The sequence below is a fragment of the Bubalus kerabau genome, chromosome 8, assembly GCF_029407905.1.
Source record: "Bubalus kerabau isolate K-KA32 ecotype Philippines breed swamp buffalo chromosome 8, PCC_UOA_SB_1v2, whole genome shotgun sequence".
Taxonomy (NCBI): Eukaryota; Metazoa; Chordata; class Mammalia; order Artiodactyla; family Bovidae; genus Bubalus; species Bubalus kerabau.
In genome coordinates, this window is record NC_073631.1 from 64,687,452 (window position 1) to 64,707,904 (window position 20,453).

General features: G+C 36.5%; 1 protein-coding gene across 3 annotated transcripts in view; it reads left to right on the forward strand.

The window, feature by feature from the left end:
• The window catches only part of HERPUD2 (HERPUD family member 2), a 36,391-nt gene extending 16,423 nt beyond the window's left edge, over positions 1-19,968 (forward strand). For 2 of the 3 annotated variants that reach the window (XM_055590419.1, XM_055590421.1), the window contains 7 exons: positions 422-499; positions 3,959-4,072; positions 6,556-6,710; positions 14,198-14,320; positions 17,517-17,837; positions 18,524-18,641; positions 19,102-19,968. In XM_055590419.1, the coding sequence (XP_055446394.1) occupies positions 422-499; positions 3,959-4,072; positions 6,556-6,710; positions 14,198-14,320; positions 17,517-17,837; positions 18,524-18,641; positions 19,102-19,263 (1,071 nt within the window). In that variant the 3' untranslated portion in view covers positions 19,264-19,968. The remainder of the gene's footprint in view (positions 1-421; positions 500-3,958; positions 4,073-6,555; positions 6,711-14,197; positions 14,321-17,516; positions 17,838-18,523; positions 18,642-19,101) is intronic. The other variant, XM_055590420.1, reaches the window with a different exon arrangement.
• The last annotated feature ends 485 nt before the right edge of the window (positions 19,969-20,453 follow it).

The window sequence follows — 20,453 nt, forward strand, 5'->3', positions numbered from 1 at the left end:
TAATGCAGAATAACACTGGTGACCTTGGAATTTTATCCCATTGTTGACTGTTAATAGAAAGCCATCCACCTTCTCATTAATAGTCTTGAAGGTTTTTAATGACAGTCACACATGCATTGCATTATGGCTGAAAGACCAACTTCCAATTTACCTATTTTTCCCCTGTTTTAAAGATAATTTGGTAATTATCTGTATTTTATTATATCTACAGTAGATATGTTACCATTTGCTGAACTTTTAATGTCTTAAATGGAATTTGGAAAAACCAAATTCTTAAATTATGTCAGTTTTCTGCGTATTTGTGCCTAAAGGGAATTTTACTTTACCCGTAGTAAGGCGTCTTATTCCCAACTTTCAATTTGCATAATTAGAAAAAGTTGAATTTTTTTCTTTGAATTTTTTTCTTTATCCCATTTCTTAGTTGACGAAGGATCAGAGATTGGTGTATTCGGGCAGACTGCTTCCCGATCATCTGCAGCTGAAAGACATTCTCAGAAAAGTAAGCTTTTCCTCCACTATTCAATACCAGTTACTCAGAGTGCCGAGGAAATATGTTCTGAACTTTCTTTTGATATCCAACCAATTTAGTTCTTAGACACTTAAAATCAACCCTTTTGGGTAGCATAATAGGTGATTCTGATTAGTCAACAGTTTTATATATCCATCTGATAGCTAAATCTGAAATAGCATTACATATTTGTGTTCAGGGATTTGTTATCTTGTGGAAGAAAGCCATATTGACTTATCATTAATGCAGGAGTAGAGTGCTCAAGTAGACTGGTAACAGTCCCCTCTCTTAAATCTGTTTTTGATGAAACTACATGACATTTTAATACAAGTTAACTTGCGTTAGGAGTTTAATTTTGGGACATCAAATATTACAGAAGGAAGCCCACTTGGTCCATTAGCAAACTTTGAATCCTGGTACTCAGAGTTAAATATATTTTAATATAATTTTTTGATAGAATACTAGTTACTTTAATGGCAGCTTTTAGCTCATGTTTATTTATGGAATTTATACTTTTAGAATTTTTCTGCATTTGAGATTCTTTTTGCTTGTGAATGTAGCAGAATTGAATATGTAGCTGTTAGGTTTCACTTTAGATTTTTTATGTAACTCAGTGTTTTCTGGATATCCCTAATCTCTTTATGCTCTTGTGTATGTTTATGATCACCTGTGGGAAATTTTAAAAAACCTTACACTGGTGTATTCCTTCTGTTTAGATAGTTGACATTGTAGCTTTGCTAGTGTGACTTCCTGCTGTCATTTTCATTTTAATCATGTAGTTTCAGGTTGCCAAAGTGGTTTAATAACATCTCTCCCTGTCTCTCTCTCCCTACTTCTCCCTCTATCTCAAAAATACTGGCTTTTGTAGCATATATCCTCCCCTCTTTCTTTTCTTAATAGACTTTATTTTTTAGAGTGGTTTTAGGTTCATAACAAAATTGGGAAGAAGGTATAAATATTACCTATATAACTCCTAGCTCCACACATACACAGCTACTCCCACTAACAGCATTCCCCATCAGTCTACATTACAGTGCTACAGTAGCTAGAGTTGAAGCCTGTATTGACATCATCACCCCAAACCCTAGTTTACATTAGGGTTCACTCTTGGTGTTGTACTTTCTGTAGGCTTTAATAAATGTATAATGACAAGTATCCACCTTATAATATTGTACAGAATATTTACTACCCCCCAAATCCGCTATGTTCCACTTCTTCATTTTCTTTCCTGGCTTTATCCTTAAAAACTTTTTTCACTATATGCTCTTTGAAATATAGATTTATTATTTTAACCCAAGGATAGCTAGAGTCTGAACATGCATACTTCTAAAAAGGATTTTGCTGCCAGAAATCATTCCCAACCAGAATACTTAAAATGCTTTGGGATTTCCATGGTGGTCCAATGGTTAAGACCCTGTGCTATCCCTAATCAATTGACCCTAACCCTAACCCTAACCCTAATCCTTGATCAGGGAACTGAGATCCCACATGTGCCTCTCTATGGCCAACACCCCGCCCCCCCCCCCCCCCCCCCCGGCCCCACGAAAACAACAACAACAACAAACAAAAACCACCCAGCTTCAGTCAAAGGACTGTTGTGTCCCTTATCATAGAACATTTTGAACAGTATGTTTACAGTTTGAACAGATCATTGGACTGTATAACACTTTACTTCTTTCAGTTAAATGCTGTCATTAACTTTATCTGTTTAGTTATAAAATGTCTTATAGAAACATTTCCCAAAGGTGAATAAATACTATGAGGTAATTGTGGTTAATATGACCTTTGAAACTAGGTTTGTAAGGATGAACATCTTACACTTGGATGCTTGTTTTACTGTTCTGTATTCCCAAGCTAAGGGGACATTGTAAATCAGGCATCCTTTCTACCTGCTTTGCTTGGTGTACCTTATGTAATGCTATTTCTGGGAATGCTGTTAGTATTCTAACTCCTAGTAACTTCTTCCTCTAAACCCATAAACAGTTATAGTTCATGCATCTCAGTTTTGTGCAAAAGACTGATTTATGTATTTCTCTAATTGCTCTCTAATGTGCTAGTCTGTTCTTTTAAAAAATTTTTTATTTATTTATTTGTTTTTCGCTGCTGGGTCTTCGTTGCTGTGCCAACTTTTCTCCAGTTGTGGAGAGTGGGAGCTACTCTCTAGTTGCAGTGTGCGGGCTTCTCACTGCGGTGACTTGTCTTGTTGCCAAGCACAGGCTCTAGGGCGCGCGGGCTTCAGTCAGTGCAGCTCTTGGGTTCTAGAGCACAGGCTCAATAGTTGCCGTGCATGGGCTTAGTTGCTGTTTGTGGGATCTTCCCAGATCAGGGATCAAACCCCTGTCTTCTGCATTGGTAGGCAGATTGTTTACCACTGGGCCACCAGGGAAGCCCTAGTCTGTTCTTTTTTTTTTTTTTTTTTTTATTTTATTTTTAAACTTTACATAACTGTATTAGTTTTGCCAAATATCAAAATGAATCCGCCACAGGTATACATGTGTTCCCCATCCTGAACCTAGTCTGTTCTTTTAACAACATCATGAGTCTCCTTAGGGGAGGGACTGACTCCTGCCCTTTCTTGGATTCACCTCAGAATTAAGCACAGTTCTTGTTTATGGAAGATGATGAATTCCCAGAGCTTTGTTTCTCTTTTTCACAGCTGGGCATCTTTTTTTATTATTTCCTGTTGCACGGCCCCTGCCCCCCCCCCCCCTTTTTGAAAATCATTTTCTGATTTTTTCTTTTTTAAAATTGCTGCACCATCCTTTGTTCTTCTCTGCCTCTCCTTACTCTACCTTATTTACTTGCTTTATGCCTATGATAGATATACTCATGAAATCATTAAGCTAAAATGCCAATTATTTTTAGAGTATTTTCCTTCCTCATAGTTGTAGATTTATGGAGACACATTTGGAATATTTACAGAATATAGCTCAAATACATGCTGTATGTCTGTGTATAAGTGTTAGAGATAAAACCAGTTTTTGACTTAAAAAATAAAATACTATAGCTAAAATTCAGACAGATGAGACTATAGTGAGGCTATTTGAGTTTCCTTATCACTGTAAGTTTTCAAATAATGCAAACATTTACTATTCGAAGTTTGTAGGCCTAAGCTTCAGTGTGACTGTCACAGTGCTGATACTATTGTGTGTAGTATTTTTATACTGAAATACTAGGTTGCGTTGACACAACTCAACAGCAGTGTTTGCTTCAGAACTCCTTGGTATACAAAATAATAATTTTTTCATATAGTAGTTCCTGAGTATTGAGACCATTTTCTAAGCATGGAGGAAGTACTGAATTCAGAAGGGTCCAAATTTATTACTAATAAAAGGGCTGTGGTAGGAAGAAACTTAAGTTTTGAGTTAAGTATTTCTGCTTAGCTACTGACATTTTTGATCTGTGTACTTTCCAGTACTACCCTTTAAATGTAATTTTCTTTAATTTTAGCAAGATGAGTATCATATGGTTCATCTAGTATGTACTTCTCGGACTCCTCCCAGTTCTCCAAAATCCAGCACCAATAGAGAAAGTCATGAAGCACTGGCATCCAACAGCAATTCTGTGAGTTGTTTTGGGCAGAGTAAATGCTGAAGTTTTCTGATTATCCCTTCTGGCCTCTAAAAACTAAGTGGAAAACAGAACAACTGGATCTTGTGGGTGGTGAGACTAGGTTGTGAACAGCTTAAGTTAATCATTTAAACTTCATTTTTAGAGATCCAATACACAGTGTAATCCCTTGAAGCCTGTTCCCCATGAGTTATAATTTGCTATATGGCAGGTCAGTAATAGAGCCAATTTTCAGGGGTTTAATTACTGAAATACTGAAAAGACAGAATTATGATATGGTTATATAATATAAACTCTACAGCCAATATTTCAGAAATGTTTAAGGTATTTTATATATTATATTTAATCAAGGTAGATTAAATTATTTAAACTTTAAATTTGCTAAATCTTCCTGAAGAAGATTGCTTGTTCAATAATTGTTTTTTAAAATGACTGGATTTGAGTGTATATTCCGACTATGGGAGGAATAAGTACTTGATGTACCCAGTTCTTTCAGACTTGAGTATTCATTTTTCCCTCCTTAGTTTTCCATCTGCCTAAAATTGTTTTGGAAATTTAAAAAACTAGTTGAACTTTTCAACTTAGACATTTTTTACACTGTCCAAATTCTTCTTAGGTTAAATTATTTTTGGTTTCCTGTAGAAGCTTTATGTGACACTTTTGGAGGTGAAGGAAAAGGACTGGTTGAGCGGGAAGCTGTTTAAAGCTCCCTGGGTCGGGAACTTTTGTGCTGCTAAGTGTACTTTCCTTCTTGTCAGGAATCGAGCCAAAATTTTGAGGAGGGGATGAATGGCAGGGGTGATAACGAGAGACTGATTGTTAACTGCTTCTTTAAGAAACTAGATCTTGTAGTTGCTCTCTTTAATGAGCATAGCCTCAATGGTAAGTATTTTCTAGTACTAGCTGTGGGAATTCAGCTTTCACTAAACTGAAATTTGTTTTGTCGATAAACCTAAGGGTCTTTATATGTTTCCTACCTTGCATAAGAAGGGACAAAACCCTGGTACTGGCATAGAATTCTGTTTATAGTCTTTGAACAGTTGTGTTGCTCCAGTTTCTGTTGACAGAGAACTTTCTTTTCCCTTTTCTAGTAGTTCCTCAGCCATGATTTCATTTCTTTATAATATATATTCAGTTTTTCAGAGGTGTGTTATAAAAAAATCTAAGAAGTATCAAAGGAGAATGAAATTGAATTCCTCTTAATTTTTTTATGGCTGATAAATTTCAGTGGGACTTGACAATGTCTTAAAAATCTGTTCATGAAAGTTGTCTAATAAGGTCAGAAATAATTAGTTCTAGAGAAATTAGGGTGTGCTGCCAAATACCTAGGCCTTTCTTCTATTAATTTTTTTTTAGTGAATACCATATTTTGATGATCCATTTAATATGAAATCTTGCCAAAAAAGAAGCCTTTCCAGGTTGTGTGCCTAATAATCAGCCTCCCTAGTAAGATATTTGGTGTCTGTTTGGTATGGAATAACATTTTAAAGCTTTTGTTAATTTTTCAAAGGTCTCACATGGCAGGACTAAGGAAGGTAGACATGTAAAAAGACATGCTGTAAATAGGAAGGCAGTACCAGTAATGTGATTTTAACAAACTTGGAAGGATGTTGAAATTATCTTGTGTCCGGTTTTTTAAAGTAGGTAATTTATATAAACTGTAATTGTGTTTTAAATTTACATAAAACACTTGACAAACTATTTTCAAACAGCAACAAATTGAGGTGGTCTTCAAGGGGTTATATTGATTGAAGTTGTTGAATCTGTAAGTTACTGACACCATTAATGCATTAGAATTTTAAAATTCTGTTTGGTATCTTGTTTATTTTGTTAAAAAAAAACAACAACAGTATTTGTTGGTAGTATCTTTAATAGGATTTTAGGACTGAAAGGAATCTTGAAAATCTAGTTCAATCTCATTTTTTATAGGAAAGCTGTGACTTAGGGGTTAAGTAAATTGTAAGGTTATGTTCCTTGTTAATGTCAGAGATAACACCAAATTCTAGCACGCTCTTCAGTGTTTTAAACCAGTATATGACTAATGGCATGTTATACAGTAGCTGGTACATAGTAAATGTTTAAGTGATACAGTTATTAGTACCATTAATGAATACTTCCTATGTGTTAAACATCATGAAAAGAGCTTTGCATGCATTAATTTTCACAAATTTTGTATGCTATTTTTGGTATATAATTACTACTCAGCCTTTTATAGTTGAGAAATGAACTATTACTGTATGATTAATGGATTTTGATTTTCTAAACTCTTTAGTCTCATGAGAATTAAATTATTTATACCTATATATATAAATAAATAAATATACCTATTATGCTGGGCATGCAAGTCAAATCAGTAAATTTCTAGAATTCGCTGTTTGCGGAGGGATTTCACAGATGCATTTTTAGTAATGTGTCTATAATTGTGATTATAATGAGTTAAATCTCCTTGAAAAAAATAATTACATTTTTGTTTGTAGAGTTCAGATCAGTCAGGATCATCAACTCCATCATCCAGTCAAGAAACCTTGACTTTAGCTACCAGTTCTTCCTCAGAAGGATTGAGGCAACGTACCCTTCCACAAGCACAAACTGACCCAGCACAGAGTCATCAGGTCCCATATGTAATGCAAGGGTGAGTGAAACTGTGGTAGCTTTGGTCCTCTTAAAAATCTATGACTCCAGACTTTCATGGTAGCCCCCTTCACTAATCAAAGTACATTTGAAATTTATTCTTATACCTGATTATATGTTTTGTGAATTAGAGGGTTAGGTGTAGCAGTTTTGGGGGGGCTGTTCTGTGTGGTTAGTGGGATTTTAGTTCCCTGACCAGGGACTGAACCTGTGCCTTCTGCAGTGAGAGCACTGGACTGCGACTGAATTCCCTAGAGCAGTGCTTTTGAAAGCTGGTTGTACATTAAAATTGTCTGGGGCAGTACCTTTCAGTCTTTAATGTTTGTGCTAATCACCGGGAGATGTTGTTAAGATGCAGGTTCTGATTCAGTTGGTCTAACAGGGCCTGAGATTATGTATTTCCAGTGAGCTCTTCTGCGATGCTGATGCTTCTGATGCTTTGACCATAGTTTGAATAGCAAGGATCTAGGTAACTAAAATTTTTGTTTTTACTCGATCTTACTATGTCATGCTCAAGTGCTCAGTCGTGTCCAACTTTGTGACCCTAAGGACTATACCCTGCCAGGCTCTTCTGTCCATGGGATTTTACAGGCAAGAATACTGAAGTAGGCTGCCGTTTCCTCCTCCAGGGTATCTTCCTTACTCAGGGATTGAACTCGCGTCTCCTACATCTTGGGCATTGGCAGGCAGATTCTTTACCACTAAGCCATCAGGGAAGCCCCAGTCTCACTATAGATCTACTCAAATTAGTCTTCTAGAGAACAAATGGGTGAATAAGGGTGTTCTTGGAAGAGTATAGAGCCCAGTAATCTGTTTTTTAAAAGTTCTACTGGTGTTTATGATCAGCCAGGCTTGGTAACTACTAAGACAGAGTATTGTGATAAGTATTATGGTGATGTATTATTATGAAGATATGCTAACCATTGCATGTTATCCAGAGACTTTCTTAAGAGGAGTTTACTCAAGAAGCTTGCTATGGCTGCCTTATATTTAGCAATTACAATAGGCCTCTTGGGTTAGGCAGTTCCAGGGGGAATGCAGCCAGCAGCCACAGCAGCTGTGGACAGCTCAGAGAGGAGGATCTTGGGGAATACAGTTTAGATCTGGGTCATGTCTGAAACTGGAGTGCTTTTGAAGTAAAGGAAACAGGAATAATAGTTACTGATAGTTGTTTTGCGTTGCATATTGTGCTGTGGTGTGTGTGACGGTGCTCCAGATCTATGATGGTGAGGCTGGAAATAAGCAAATGGCTAGGACGCCCCCAAAATGGTAGTAAGCGATGTAACCAAGGAGTAGCCACTAACTGTTCTGCCAAAGAGGATGTAATAGCATATGGCTACTTTTTACTTAGAACTTTATAAACTTAATTCAATTCTTAATGTAGAAAAACAAAGCTGAGTATATAGAAAAATATTAAAAAGACTCATTTGTCTCATATTCTTGAGTTTTTCTTCTAAAATTAAGTGTTTAGTGAGGCTGATTGTAGACTTTTATAAAGCATCTCATGAAACTATTTTTGTTTTCAGAAAATGATTATTAAAAACTGGAACTTTGTTATTTGTAAAAAAGTATTGTCACGATTTACATGGTAGAATACTGGCTTAAAATAGTTTGTCTTATGACAGTGATTCCTTTTCTGTCTTTTTTGCAGAATAAAACAGTTCAGTTCCTCTCAGTTTATACAGAGTGCTTTTACTAATATTTTACCAAATATGTTGGTAGTGATGGAAGGTGAGAATAGATATAATAAACCTTGAAGAATATATAATGATATGTTGAAAATAGTTATGTCTGCACAATAATATTTTTAACTCTTTCTCATACTTACAGTGAATATATTAATATATATATATTTTAACTCTTGATTTATTAAATTAAGGTAAAATATGCATAAAATAAACCTTTTAAAGCATTTTTAAAGTGCGCAGTTCACTAGCATTAAGTACCTACACAGTGAATATATACTCTGTAATAAAGTATATGAAGTTGCATGTTTTCAGAATAAGACCATGGATATCTTGGAAACAGATTAATAATTTCTTTAAACTAGTCTGTTGAGAAAATCAACAGACTTTGGAGCAAAGGCATTTAGCTCTTAGAAGTATATAAAACAGAATAGAAAAATTTGAAATAGTGTTTATTTTGCTAAAAATGAGTATTAAGATGAAGAAAGGTAAAATCCGTAAATAATGTTTAGTTTTAAATCAGGAGGACAGTACGGCTTAGTGGATGTACAGATTCAGGAGTCAGCCTGCCTTGCTTTGAATCCTAGCCCTGTCCACTGACTAGCTTGGGCAAGTCTCTTCTCTTCTTTGCTTCAGTTTGCTCATGATCTGCAGATAATAGTACTTATTGTGTAGGATTTCTGTGTGGATTAAGAGTTCATGTATGTAAAGAGTTAAGTGATATGTTAGCAATTGTTTATAAATTCATGCATACATATAAATGCATGCTGTATGTTCATTCAGCAAATCCATTTATAGGCATTTGCGAGTCTGACACACTGAAACATCTGAATGAGGCAGCACCAGGTGCTGGAAAATAAATCTGTATTTGGAAAGAGCACTTTGTGATTTACAAAGCAGTTTAAGTCAAAGTTCAATAAGTAGGTTATTTGGCTTAACAATGGATGTGATTTAACCTAATCTTATAGTTGTAATCTTTTACTAATGAAGACTTTACATCTGTCTTTAAGTAAAGTTTTATTTAATACAGCCTTGCCTTACATGTGCAAGAGCAGTAATTTAGTGATCTCGAAGAATTCACCAACAAAATATAATCTCTCCACATCATTTTTAGACTCCAGCACAGCTTATATTTAGCTAGTCACATGTGTTTCCCACCATGTAGGTTAGTACTCTGTCTTTAAAAAATGGCTAAATTCTGATCACTGTTCCCTGAGTTTTTGAATCACTAGGTTTGGGGTAGTGTTTAGGACTCTGCCAACTTAACAGCATTCTGGGAACCTAGCTTTTCAAGAAATCCTAATGCAGGTGATTATTTGCCCATTAAGCTCTTGAGGACACAAGGAGAAGACCAAACAGTACGTGTGCATCAGCACATTGGCTGTCCATTTATAATGTCACATTTATGAATCTTGACTGACTGTTTTGGACTCAGTGTGTTACGCTGTCATGTTTATTTAACTCTTAAAACTGCTCACTGGTTCATAAAAAATTCCCCACTGTTTTGTACACTTAATTTCCCTGCCTGAAATAGTAGCAGCCTTATTTTATAATTAATAAAACTGAAAACCTATTCATTGTACTCTTCTATTATCTGATTTTTTAATAGCAAAACTGCTTATAACCCACCACCTAGAGATAACTATTACTAACATTTTTGTAGTTTCCTTCTAAATACTTTTCTAAGTATACTTTTTAAATAGAAACATCATACTATTTTATTTTATAAACCTTTTTAAAAAGCAGAATGTAGTCTGGACATATTTCCAGATCAAATATAGATCTACAACATTTAAGGTTTGTATTAGCAATCAGTTTAGCTAAGGACCTGAAAGGCCTATGCACTGAGAACTAGAAGATAATGATGAAAGAAATTGAAGACACAAATAAATGAAAAGGTATTCCATCTCATGAGTTAGAATTAATGCTGTTAAAATGTCCATACTACTCAAAGCAATCTTCAGTCAGTCTCTATCAAAATTCCAAATATTTTTCACAAAAGTGAACAATCCTAAAATTTGTACAGAACCACAAGATCCTAAATAGCTATAGCAATCTTGAGAAAGAAGAACAACGCTAAAGGCATCACACTCCCTGATTTCAAACTGTACTATGGAGTGATAGTAATTAAAACAATATGGTATTGGCATAAAAACAGACTAGTGGAACAGAATAGAGAACCCAGAAATAAACCCATACATACATAATCAATTAATTTATGACAAGAAGCAAGACTACAGTGAGGAAAGGACAGTCTCTTCAATATATGGTGTTGGAAAAACTGCAACAAAATTAAGCTAGACTACTATTTTATATCCTACATAAAATTAACTCAAAATAGGAATTCCCTGGCAGTCCAGTGGTTAGGACTAGGTACTTTCACTGCCGAGGGTGCAGGTTCAATCCCTGATTAGGAAACTAAGATCCTGCAAGCCACACAGCATGGCCAAAATAGAAAAAGTTAACTCAAAATGAATTTGATTTGAATGTAAGGCTTGAAACCATTAAAATCCTAGAATAAAATAAAGCTCCTTGACACTGGACTTGGTGATGATTTTTTAGATTTGACAACGAAAGCAAAACTAAATAAATGGAATTACATTAGACTAAAAAGCTTTTGTACAGTAAAGGAAATCATCAACAAAATGAAAAGGCAACCCACTAAATAGGATAAAGTATTTTCAAATCATATGCCTGATAAGGGGTTATATACACAATATACAAAGGACGCACACAATAGCAGAAAACCAAATAATCCAGTTTAAAAGTGGGCAGAGGACCTGAATAGACTTTCTTTCAAGAAGGCATACAGATGGCCAGCAGTTATATGAAAAGATGCCCAACATCACTAATCATCAGACCAATGCAGGTCAAAAGCACGGTGAGACATTCCCTCACACCTGTCAGAATGGCTGTTATTAAAAAGACAACAAATAATAAGCGTTGGTCAGGATCGTGGAGAAAAGGGAGCCCTTGTGTACTGTTGTTGGCAATGTAAACTGGTACATCCATATGGAAAACATTATGGCGTTTCCTAAAAAAATTAATAACAGAACTACCATGTGATCCATCAGGTCCAGTTCTAAGTATCTGAAGAAAATGAAAATACTTAATTTGAAGAGACAAATGTACCCACATGTTCACTGCAGCATTATTTATAATAACCACAATAAGGAAACAACCCAAGTGTCCCTAGGTAGAAAATGGATAAAGAACTTGGGGTGCATTTATACACAGTGAAACACTATTCAGCCATAAAAAGAAAAGCTATAGTTTATCTATCAGTAACTGTTGTTAAGAGCCTGATTCACCATACCATTACAAATTCATACTTCCCAGTGCAATAAGTTGGAATGTCCTTGTTTTAATTTAGACATGATAAAGAGACATTCTTTTTATTCTGTTTTGTGAAGTGCTTATTTGTTGGCATGTTGGTATTTTAAAAAGTTCATTTGTGACAGTTCTTTATGTAAAAGAATATTACTAATTGATACTATTGAGTATTAATTATTATTTAGTATTCGTTATTACTTAGCATAAACTTGGGCTTCCCTGGTGGCTCAGATGGTTGATTTCATTGAACTTTATACCAACTCTGTGGCCTAGGTACTGTTCTCTCCCAATTTATGAAGGAGGAGGAGGAGGCTAAAAGGTACATAGCCTGCCTTACTTCAGTAGTCAGTATCAGGACTAGAATTCAAATCTACATCTGACTGGAAAGTCTGTGTTAACTGTCTTGTTGAAGTGAATATTTTATCATTTGTTTCAGTATATTTTTCTGTGTTACCACTTGTATTTTGATTTCATTTATAATGGTGGTTCTCTCCCCTCTACTTTCCCATTTAAAACTTTTCTCTAGTCAGATCTATTGGTCAGATTTGAAGCAATCTGACTGAATAAGCCAATTTGTCATATAAGGATCATGTGGAAAGTTTACTTAGAATTTGCGGTAGCTGGGCACTGAAGACAGGAAAATGAATTATGTAGTTGCCCTCAATGGAAGCAGGCAGATCGGCTAATAAATTGCCATTCACTGATGTGCTTCTATGGTTTTGACAAAATTCTGCAGGAGTCTGTGCTTGCAGGAGGTGGGAGAGCGTCATAGCTGGTAACATTGGGGCTGATTTTAAGGGAAGTTCAGCAAGGGAGAACAAAGTAGTGTGGAGAGTCTTGAAAAAGCATATTCTGGAAATAAAGTGGGAATTCCATGAAGGTTTTCTTTGAAAGAATTTGTTTCTGATTGTTGAAGTTTCCAGTTCATCTCCTCTCCTTTATCATTCTTAACTTTAAAAGCATGCTAATGAATCTCTATTATAAGGATCTTACCTAACATCCAGCTTCAGCAACAGTTAATAGACAACAGCTCTTCAACCTTTCCCTTGTTCCTCTTTTTTTTTCTCTTGGGCTGGAGTATTTTTAAAGTAATCCTAGACATCATACCCCTTCATCTGTAAATACTGTGTATCTGTAACAGATATGGACTATAAGAATCACAATACCATTAGAACACGCAACAGAATTAAAAATTCTTTAATATCATTTATTACTCAATTCGTGTTCCATTTTCCCTGATTGTCCCAAATGTCTTTTTATGGTGGTTTTGATCGGATCAGTTTCAGAGATTGACTTACTGCATTTGGTTGAGTAATTTTGTTTCTTAAGGCTCTTTTAATCTAATCCCTATCCCTGTCTTTTTTTACTTTATGCTTTTTCTGTTGTTCTATGTTCTAATTTCCCATAGTAGTCTAGATTCAGCTCACTGCATCCATGTGGTATCATTAATATTTTCCTCTGTTTTCATAGATTGTCTGTAAACTGGTAGTTAGATCTAGGGCCTGATTAAATATTAAAAAGTTCAGCTTAAAAAAAATAATTTTATTTATTTTTGGCTGTGCTGGGTCTTTGTTGCTGTGTGGGCTTTTCTTTAGTTGCAGCAAGTGGGAGCTACTCTAGTTATCATGTGCTGGCTTCTTGTTGCGGTGGCTTCTCTTGTTGCAGAGCACAGGCTCTAGGGTAAGTGGGTTTCAGTATTTGCAGCTCCCGGGCTCTGGAGCACAGGCTCAGTAGTTGTGGCATACTGGCTTCGCTGCTCCGTGGCATGTGGGATTCTCCTGGATCAGGGGTAGAACCCATGTCTCCTGCATTGGCAGGCAGTTTCTTTACTGCTATGTCATCGTGGAAGCCCAAACTTCAACTTTTAAATTTTATTTATTTTTACTTAAGCTTATATGGAAAATGTGATATTTATTAAATCACTTTTATAAAACATTTTGACAATTGACTAACAATTAACAACATAACTAAAAATTTTAGAATCTTAACATCATAGAAGTTTGTTTCTTACTCATGTAGTAGTCTGATTCTAGGCTGTGATGTTAGTTATTCTGTATATGTGGGATCAGGATCATCTTAGATAAGCCATAATGTCTTACTTGGGGCTTTCCTTGTGGCTTGGATGATAAAGAGTCTACCTGCAATGCAGGAGACCTCGGTTTGATTCCTGGGTCAGGAAGATCTGGATAAGGGAATGGCAACCCACTCCAGTGTTCTTGCCTGGAGAATTCCATGGACAGAGGAGCCTAGAGAGCTACAGTCCATGGGGTTGCGAAGAGTGGGACACGACTGAGTGACTAACACCCATACACAGTGTCTTACTTGAGGTATGTTGAACATAAGTATATTTTTTCAGTGAGTTTTAGTATGTTTTGTCAACGGATAACATAGTTCAGAAATAAAAATGTAGAGAAATGCTTTCAACTTCTTCTGGAGCATTAAAAGACATTTTCTAATTACTCTGTTGCAGAAATGTAGACAACCAGCTTCCCGGGCAGGCTGTCCCGGCTGGATTCCCGGTGTACCCCGCCTTCAACCCGCTGCAGGTGCTGTGGTGGCGACAGATGTACGCTCACCACTATTACATGCAGTAGTAAGTCAGTTTGAGTTGATTTTTTTACACATGGTGTTATTTGCTTTCTTTTCTTTTTCATCCTAAGTCAGTTGATTTGGGATTTCATTTACTGATGTATATCGTTTGTTTTTAAAAATTATTTTAAATTATTTGGTTAAAGGAAAAAGGGTACGCATCCTGTTCACATCAACTAAACCTATTCTCTGCTTCTTCCTCTCTCCCTTAATTATATTTGGCAGTATTCAGGTGCTTTCTTTAAGAGAACATTTTATCTATTTAAGAGGAGAAAATGTAGGAAAGTTTCACTGGAAGGCAACAAATCTATATGAAGATAGGATGTCAACTAAAAAAGGGAATAGAAAGAATCATATGTCAGGGAGGCTCATATTGATGTCGGGTTCACTTGTGGCTTATATGCCTTCTGGACTTTTCTGTATTTTAGTAAGTTTTGCTTCTGATCAGCGTGAAACATCCTTAGCATGGAATAGTTTCTTGGTGTTCTTTGCACTGGGCTTCCTATGTATTCATTTAACATTTCTAGCTTCTCTTTAGTGTTCTCCTGTCCTTGTTTCTGTGATTCTGTTATCCTCTTCATTCTTTTTCTCTTTCTGATTACTCATTTTGTATTCTTTGATAGCCTGTTTTTTCCCCTTTTTCTAAATGGTAACATTCCTTGTTCAGTTAAGTATTTGTATACTTACCATGTGCCTTGAGATACACAGTCTGGTAGGGAAGATAGGATTTAGCCCCAGGCTAGTCCTCTTGGTTTTCCTTTTTCTGTGGCCTTAGTTGTTAGCTCTGTGTGATGGCTCCCAGTTCTTCATCTCCTGTGCCTCATCTTGTGTCTCCACTTAATTGTTGGAGAATTCCATGGAGAAATTTGCCTTTCCTTTAAATTCAGTTGGGTCTGAACTTTGACTACATCATCTTGTTATGTGCATTCTCCTTCTTGACTTCCTTGTCAGTGATACTGTCTCTTCTTAATCATCCTCCAAGCCCTTAACATTAATCAGCTTACAACTTACCAAGATGAATCAGTATGTTGTTTCTAGCTTCTGTCCTTCCCTATATTTTACTTCTGATGTTTTGCCTAGATATTTCTAATATTAGACCCACTTTAATGCAATCACTTTTCCTCCTTTTAGGCTCTTGACTGTATTTCATTGTACTACTTGCCAGGTTAACTTAACACATAATTGAGTCCATCATTCTCCATTCCCTAAAATACAAATGGCCCTCTTGCCTACAGTGTGAAGTCTGGATCCTTATTCTTCCTCTATGCTGCTGCTGCTGCTGAGTCGCTTCAGTTGTGTCTGACTGTGCAACCCCATAGACGGCAGCCCACCAGGCTCCCCCGTCCCTGGGATTCTCCAGGCAAGAACACTGGAGTGGGTTGCCATTTCCTTCTCCAATGCATGAAAGGGAAAAGTGAAAGTGAAGTTGCTCAGTTGTGTCCAACTCTTAGCGACCCTTTGGACTGCAGCCTACCAGGCTCCTCCATCCATGGGATTTTCCAGGCAAGAGTACTGGAGTGGGGTGCCATTGCCTTCTCTGATTCTTCCTCTATACCTTACCCCATAAAGCTAACCTGCTTTATTAACTTCATATCCTAATGTTCTCCTGAGTAATATCTTGGCTCCAGGCAGGCTCTATATACCTTACCTGTTGTCACGGTAATCGTTATCATAATTAGTCCCTTTGGTCATGTCCGATTCTTTATGACCCTATGTGCTGTAGCCCGCCAGGTTCCTCTGTCCATGGGAGTCTACAGGCAAGAATACTGGAGTGGGTTGCCATGCCCTTCTCCAGAGGATCTTCCTGACTCAGGGATTGAACCCGTCTCTTACTGGGCTGTAAGACCAGCGCCACCTGAGGAAGCCTTAGTGTTACACTATATCTTTACACCTCTTGTCTTGTTTACAGCATCACTGGAACTGTGTAAGATAAGTGGGACTTATTGTAGTTAGGTACTGAATCATATAATCTTATGTACATCATTTAACTTCAGAGACTCAAGTTTTCACCTTTAATGAAATAACTCACTTATGAATCAGAATGTCCATGAGGTAGGAAGTATTCTGGAAATGAATATGGGGCTTCCCTTGTGTCTCAGCTGGTAAAGAATCTGCCTGCAATGAGGGAGACCTGGGTTCGATCCCTGAGTTGGGAATATCCCCTGGAGATGGGAACAGCTACCCACTCCAGTATTCTGACTTGGAGAATTCCATGGATTGTATTGTCCATGGGACATGACTGAGCGACTTTCACTATAGATGCAGTGTTCAGCATACTGGCTTAAATAAGCTTTTGTACCATGGAAAACTTCTATTTCATTTTGCTATCTTGATTTTAAAACTTTCTTGTAGAGAAAATTCAACATATATAAGACAGAATAAATAAAATGAACCCCTCTGTTCTCACCCCCCAGCTTTTAAACATTTATCAATTCATGACTGTCTGATTCTACAGCTTTCTCCTCTTTGCTGAATAATTTAAAGCAAATTTCAGATACATTATCACTTTACTGGTAGTCTTTTACAGGAAAATTTATTCTGACTCTTAAGCAGTCAAATTATAAGCAAACTTCAGGACCACACATCTTCGTAACTTGACAAGGATCTACACCAGTGTTCTCCAGGTGGAGTTCTCAAAAGTCAGGATGGGGATTGAGGGATTGTTATCTGGGACCTAGTTAATATTTGAAAATACCAATACAAATCATTTATTACTGAGAGTGTACACACAGGGTAATGATTAATGTACTTATTTAGATAAATCTTTTCAAACATGGGTCTGAAGGGAGAGGTGGTGTGTGTGTTGGGGGTGGGCAAGCAGTATTTATCCTATGTAGAAGAACAAAAGAGGCAATTAGGGAAAAGTTTTGTAGAAAGATTTGGTCACAGCCTTATAATTTAGTGAAAGAAAGAAAGAGTGATAACATGGCCGTTTTTAATCTCTTCCATGTCTCCCCCTGCTGTCCTAGACTACCAGGCTGGGAGAACATCCTTTCCTGAGCTACTCCTACCATCCATGTTGGCTCTACTTTTGCACTGGGAATTATACTTACCTAGGAAATGTGGTATAGGAGTTGTGATATTCCACGTAAGGTTTATGAAAAATACATATGGCTTCCCAGGAAGTTCTGAAAAATATAATGTAGTATGATAAATGTTTTTCTTTTTCTTTTTAATATTTATTTTGGTGACTATTTCAGTCAAGCTGCAGTTTCAGCTCAGGCCACATCAAATGCTAACCCAGGCCAGCCTGCTACACAGCCTCTAAATTTGGCACACGTGCCTGGAGAAGAACCCCCACCAGCTCCAAACCTAGTGGCCCAAGAAAATCGACCCATGAATGAAAATGTTCAAATGAATGCACAGGGAGGTCCAGTGCTGAACGAAGAAGACTTCAATCGAGACTGGCTAGACTGGATGTACACGTTCTCACGAGCTGCAATTCTCCTTAGCATTGTATACTTCTATTCTTCTTTTAGTCGGTTTATCATGGTAATGGGAGCCATGCTACTGGTTTATTTGTGAGTGATATTCATTCATTATAATTACTTTCTAAAACTGTTAAGCATGGAATCTGGCATGTGGTAGTCTGTTGTGAATGTTGAGTGAAGGAATATGAATGTTGGGCTTCAGATACCTAGCATCAAGAGCAAAGCAAGTTATGTTTTGTAAGAACGTTTATGAGAATTGTCTAGAAGCAGATTTTTCCCCTTTACTACTTTTTATAAAAATTGTTAGTTCAGTTAGGTATGCTCTAGTAATCATTTGGAACTTGAGTATATGATGCAGTCTTGGAGAGGAGTTTCTTTTTAATTAATTATAGTTATCAATAGTAAGTCTGTTGGATATAGGTCAGATTTTTTTTTCATAAGTAGACTCACTGTCCCTTGCTCCCCTTTTTTCTTAAGAAGCAAACAAATACCTAGTTGAGTTTCATTTTGAAAAATATCAAAAAATGCTTTTATGACTCCTGATATGTCTTACTAGCTCAGGATAGACTTTAAATTGATTCCTGTTTTCCTGTCATTGCTTTGAGAGGGGTAGTTCTTGACCTGAAGAAGGAAATTTGGTTTTTTGGTTTATCGTAGTTCAACCCATGAATGAAAATGTTCTAATCATTTTGCTCTTATAGGACATTAATATTTCCTTGTGTTATGAGTAAAAACAGTTGTGACTTATTTTCTTTTCTCTTTATTTTACTGAGCAGACACCAAGCTGGATGGTTTCCTTTTAGGCAAGAAGGAGTTCAGCACCAGGCTCCCAACAATAATGCTGAAGTTAACAATGATGTACAGAATGCAAACAATCTAGAACTTGAAGAAATGGTATGCTTATGAGGTTTTCATATACTTAAATATAGGTGTTTCTTCAGCACTGTATGAGACCAATATAATAAAAGAATCCCGGGTACTTCATAGCATTGAAGAAAAGCTAACATGTTAATGTGTGGTTTAATCCCAGAGAACCTATAATACTGAGTCAGTCATATATTAGAATTAAGTGGAAAGAACTAACATCGTTCTTCCTAAAAATAGCCTAGAAAGAAAGTTATGCTCACAGTGAGAAATTATTGCATTAAACTGGCAGTTATTCCTTTGAACTTGAACAAGGAGGAGTTTATCAGTTTTGGACTTAAGGAAGATCTCTAATGACCAGATAGTTCTACTTCCTTATTATATACTCATATTCCTTCTTTGGGAAGAATTTAACTCTCTCCTTTTCTGTAATGAGTTCATGGTAGCTGTTAAGATCACTTAGGAATATGTTTCTTGTTTTGTTTGAAAGGAGCGTCTTATGGATGATGGGCTTGAAGATGAGAGTGGAGAAGATGCAGGTGAAGATGCCAGTGCGATTCAAAGGCCTGGATTAATGGCGTCAGCCTGGTCTTTTATCACCACATTCTTTACTTCACTAATACCAGAGGGGCCTCCCCAGGTTGCCAATTAGACTTGAAAAACTGTGCCAGCTGCAAAGGAGGGTCTGAATTTAGGAAAGTGTTTTAAATAACAGTGCAATTTCAAAAAATTTATTACTTTCTTTTCATCATCATGTACAGAGGTGTTTTTTCTTTAAACTTCTCATGCATATGAATATTTTAAGCACAAATAGACTACTAAATATGTGATTTTTTTTTTTTTTAAGATTCTAACAGAACATAGCATAACAATATTGGTCTTCCAGGTTTTATTAATTTCAATTATGTATATTATATCAAGACAGACTTGTGTGTCTTATTTCTTTAAAGAGCTGCTTCACATATAAATGTCTATAGCTTATAGCCCAGCCCTTCAATGTATAATTTGAATAAATATATCTATTTTCTGTGACTTGTCCTAAAAGTTTTAAACAGAATGACCTCATAGTTTTTAATGAAGAATATTAATTACCTAAAATGTGCTAGTAGCATCTTACCCAGCCATAAAGCAATAAACTTCTCAATAATCTTCATTTTGACATTTGAATAAATGGAAACTTTCTATTTTAAGGGCATGTATCCCATCAATTGGAAATAGTACCTTTAAAAAAAAGGCAGCTCTTCAATGGAATTAATAGTGATATAAAATGTTTGATATAGGCAGTACTTTTATAAAATAAGATTCTGGAAATCACTCCCTGTAATTTTTTTAAAATAAAAGGTCAATTATGGTAAAACTGTCTTGTGGTATATTTATTTAAACTCTTTTATATTATACTGTCTCCATACAAAAATCTATGTAAATTTCAGTAGTTCTGGGGTTGCTGAAGTCTTCAAGGTCATTTTCACCTCTGTTTATTCCAGATGGATATCTTCTAGTTCTCAGGGAGTCTAAAACCTCTTTCAGTTCAGTCAGTTCAGTCACTCAGTCGTGTCCGACTCTTCGTGACCCCATGACTCGCAGCACGCCAGGCCTCCCTGTCCATCACCAACTCCCGGAGTTCACCCAGACTCACATCCATCGAGTCAGTGATGCCATCCAGCCATCTCATCCTCTGTCGTCCCCTTCTCCTCCTGCCCCCAATCCCTCCCAGCATCAGAGTCTTTTCCAATGAGTCAACTCTTCATATGAGGTGGCCAAAGTACTGGAGTTTCAGCTTTAGTATCATTCCCTCCAAAGAAATCCCAGGGCTGATCTCCTGCAGAATGGACTGGTTGGATC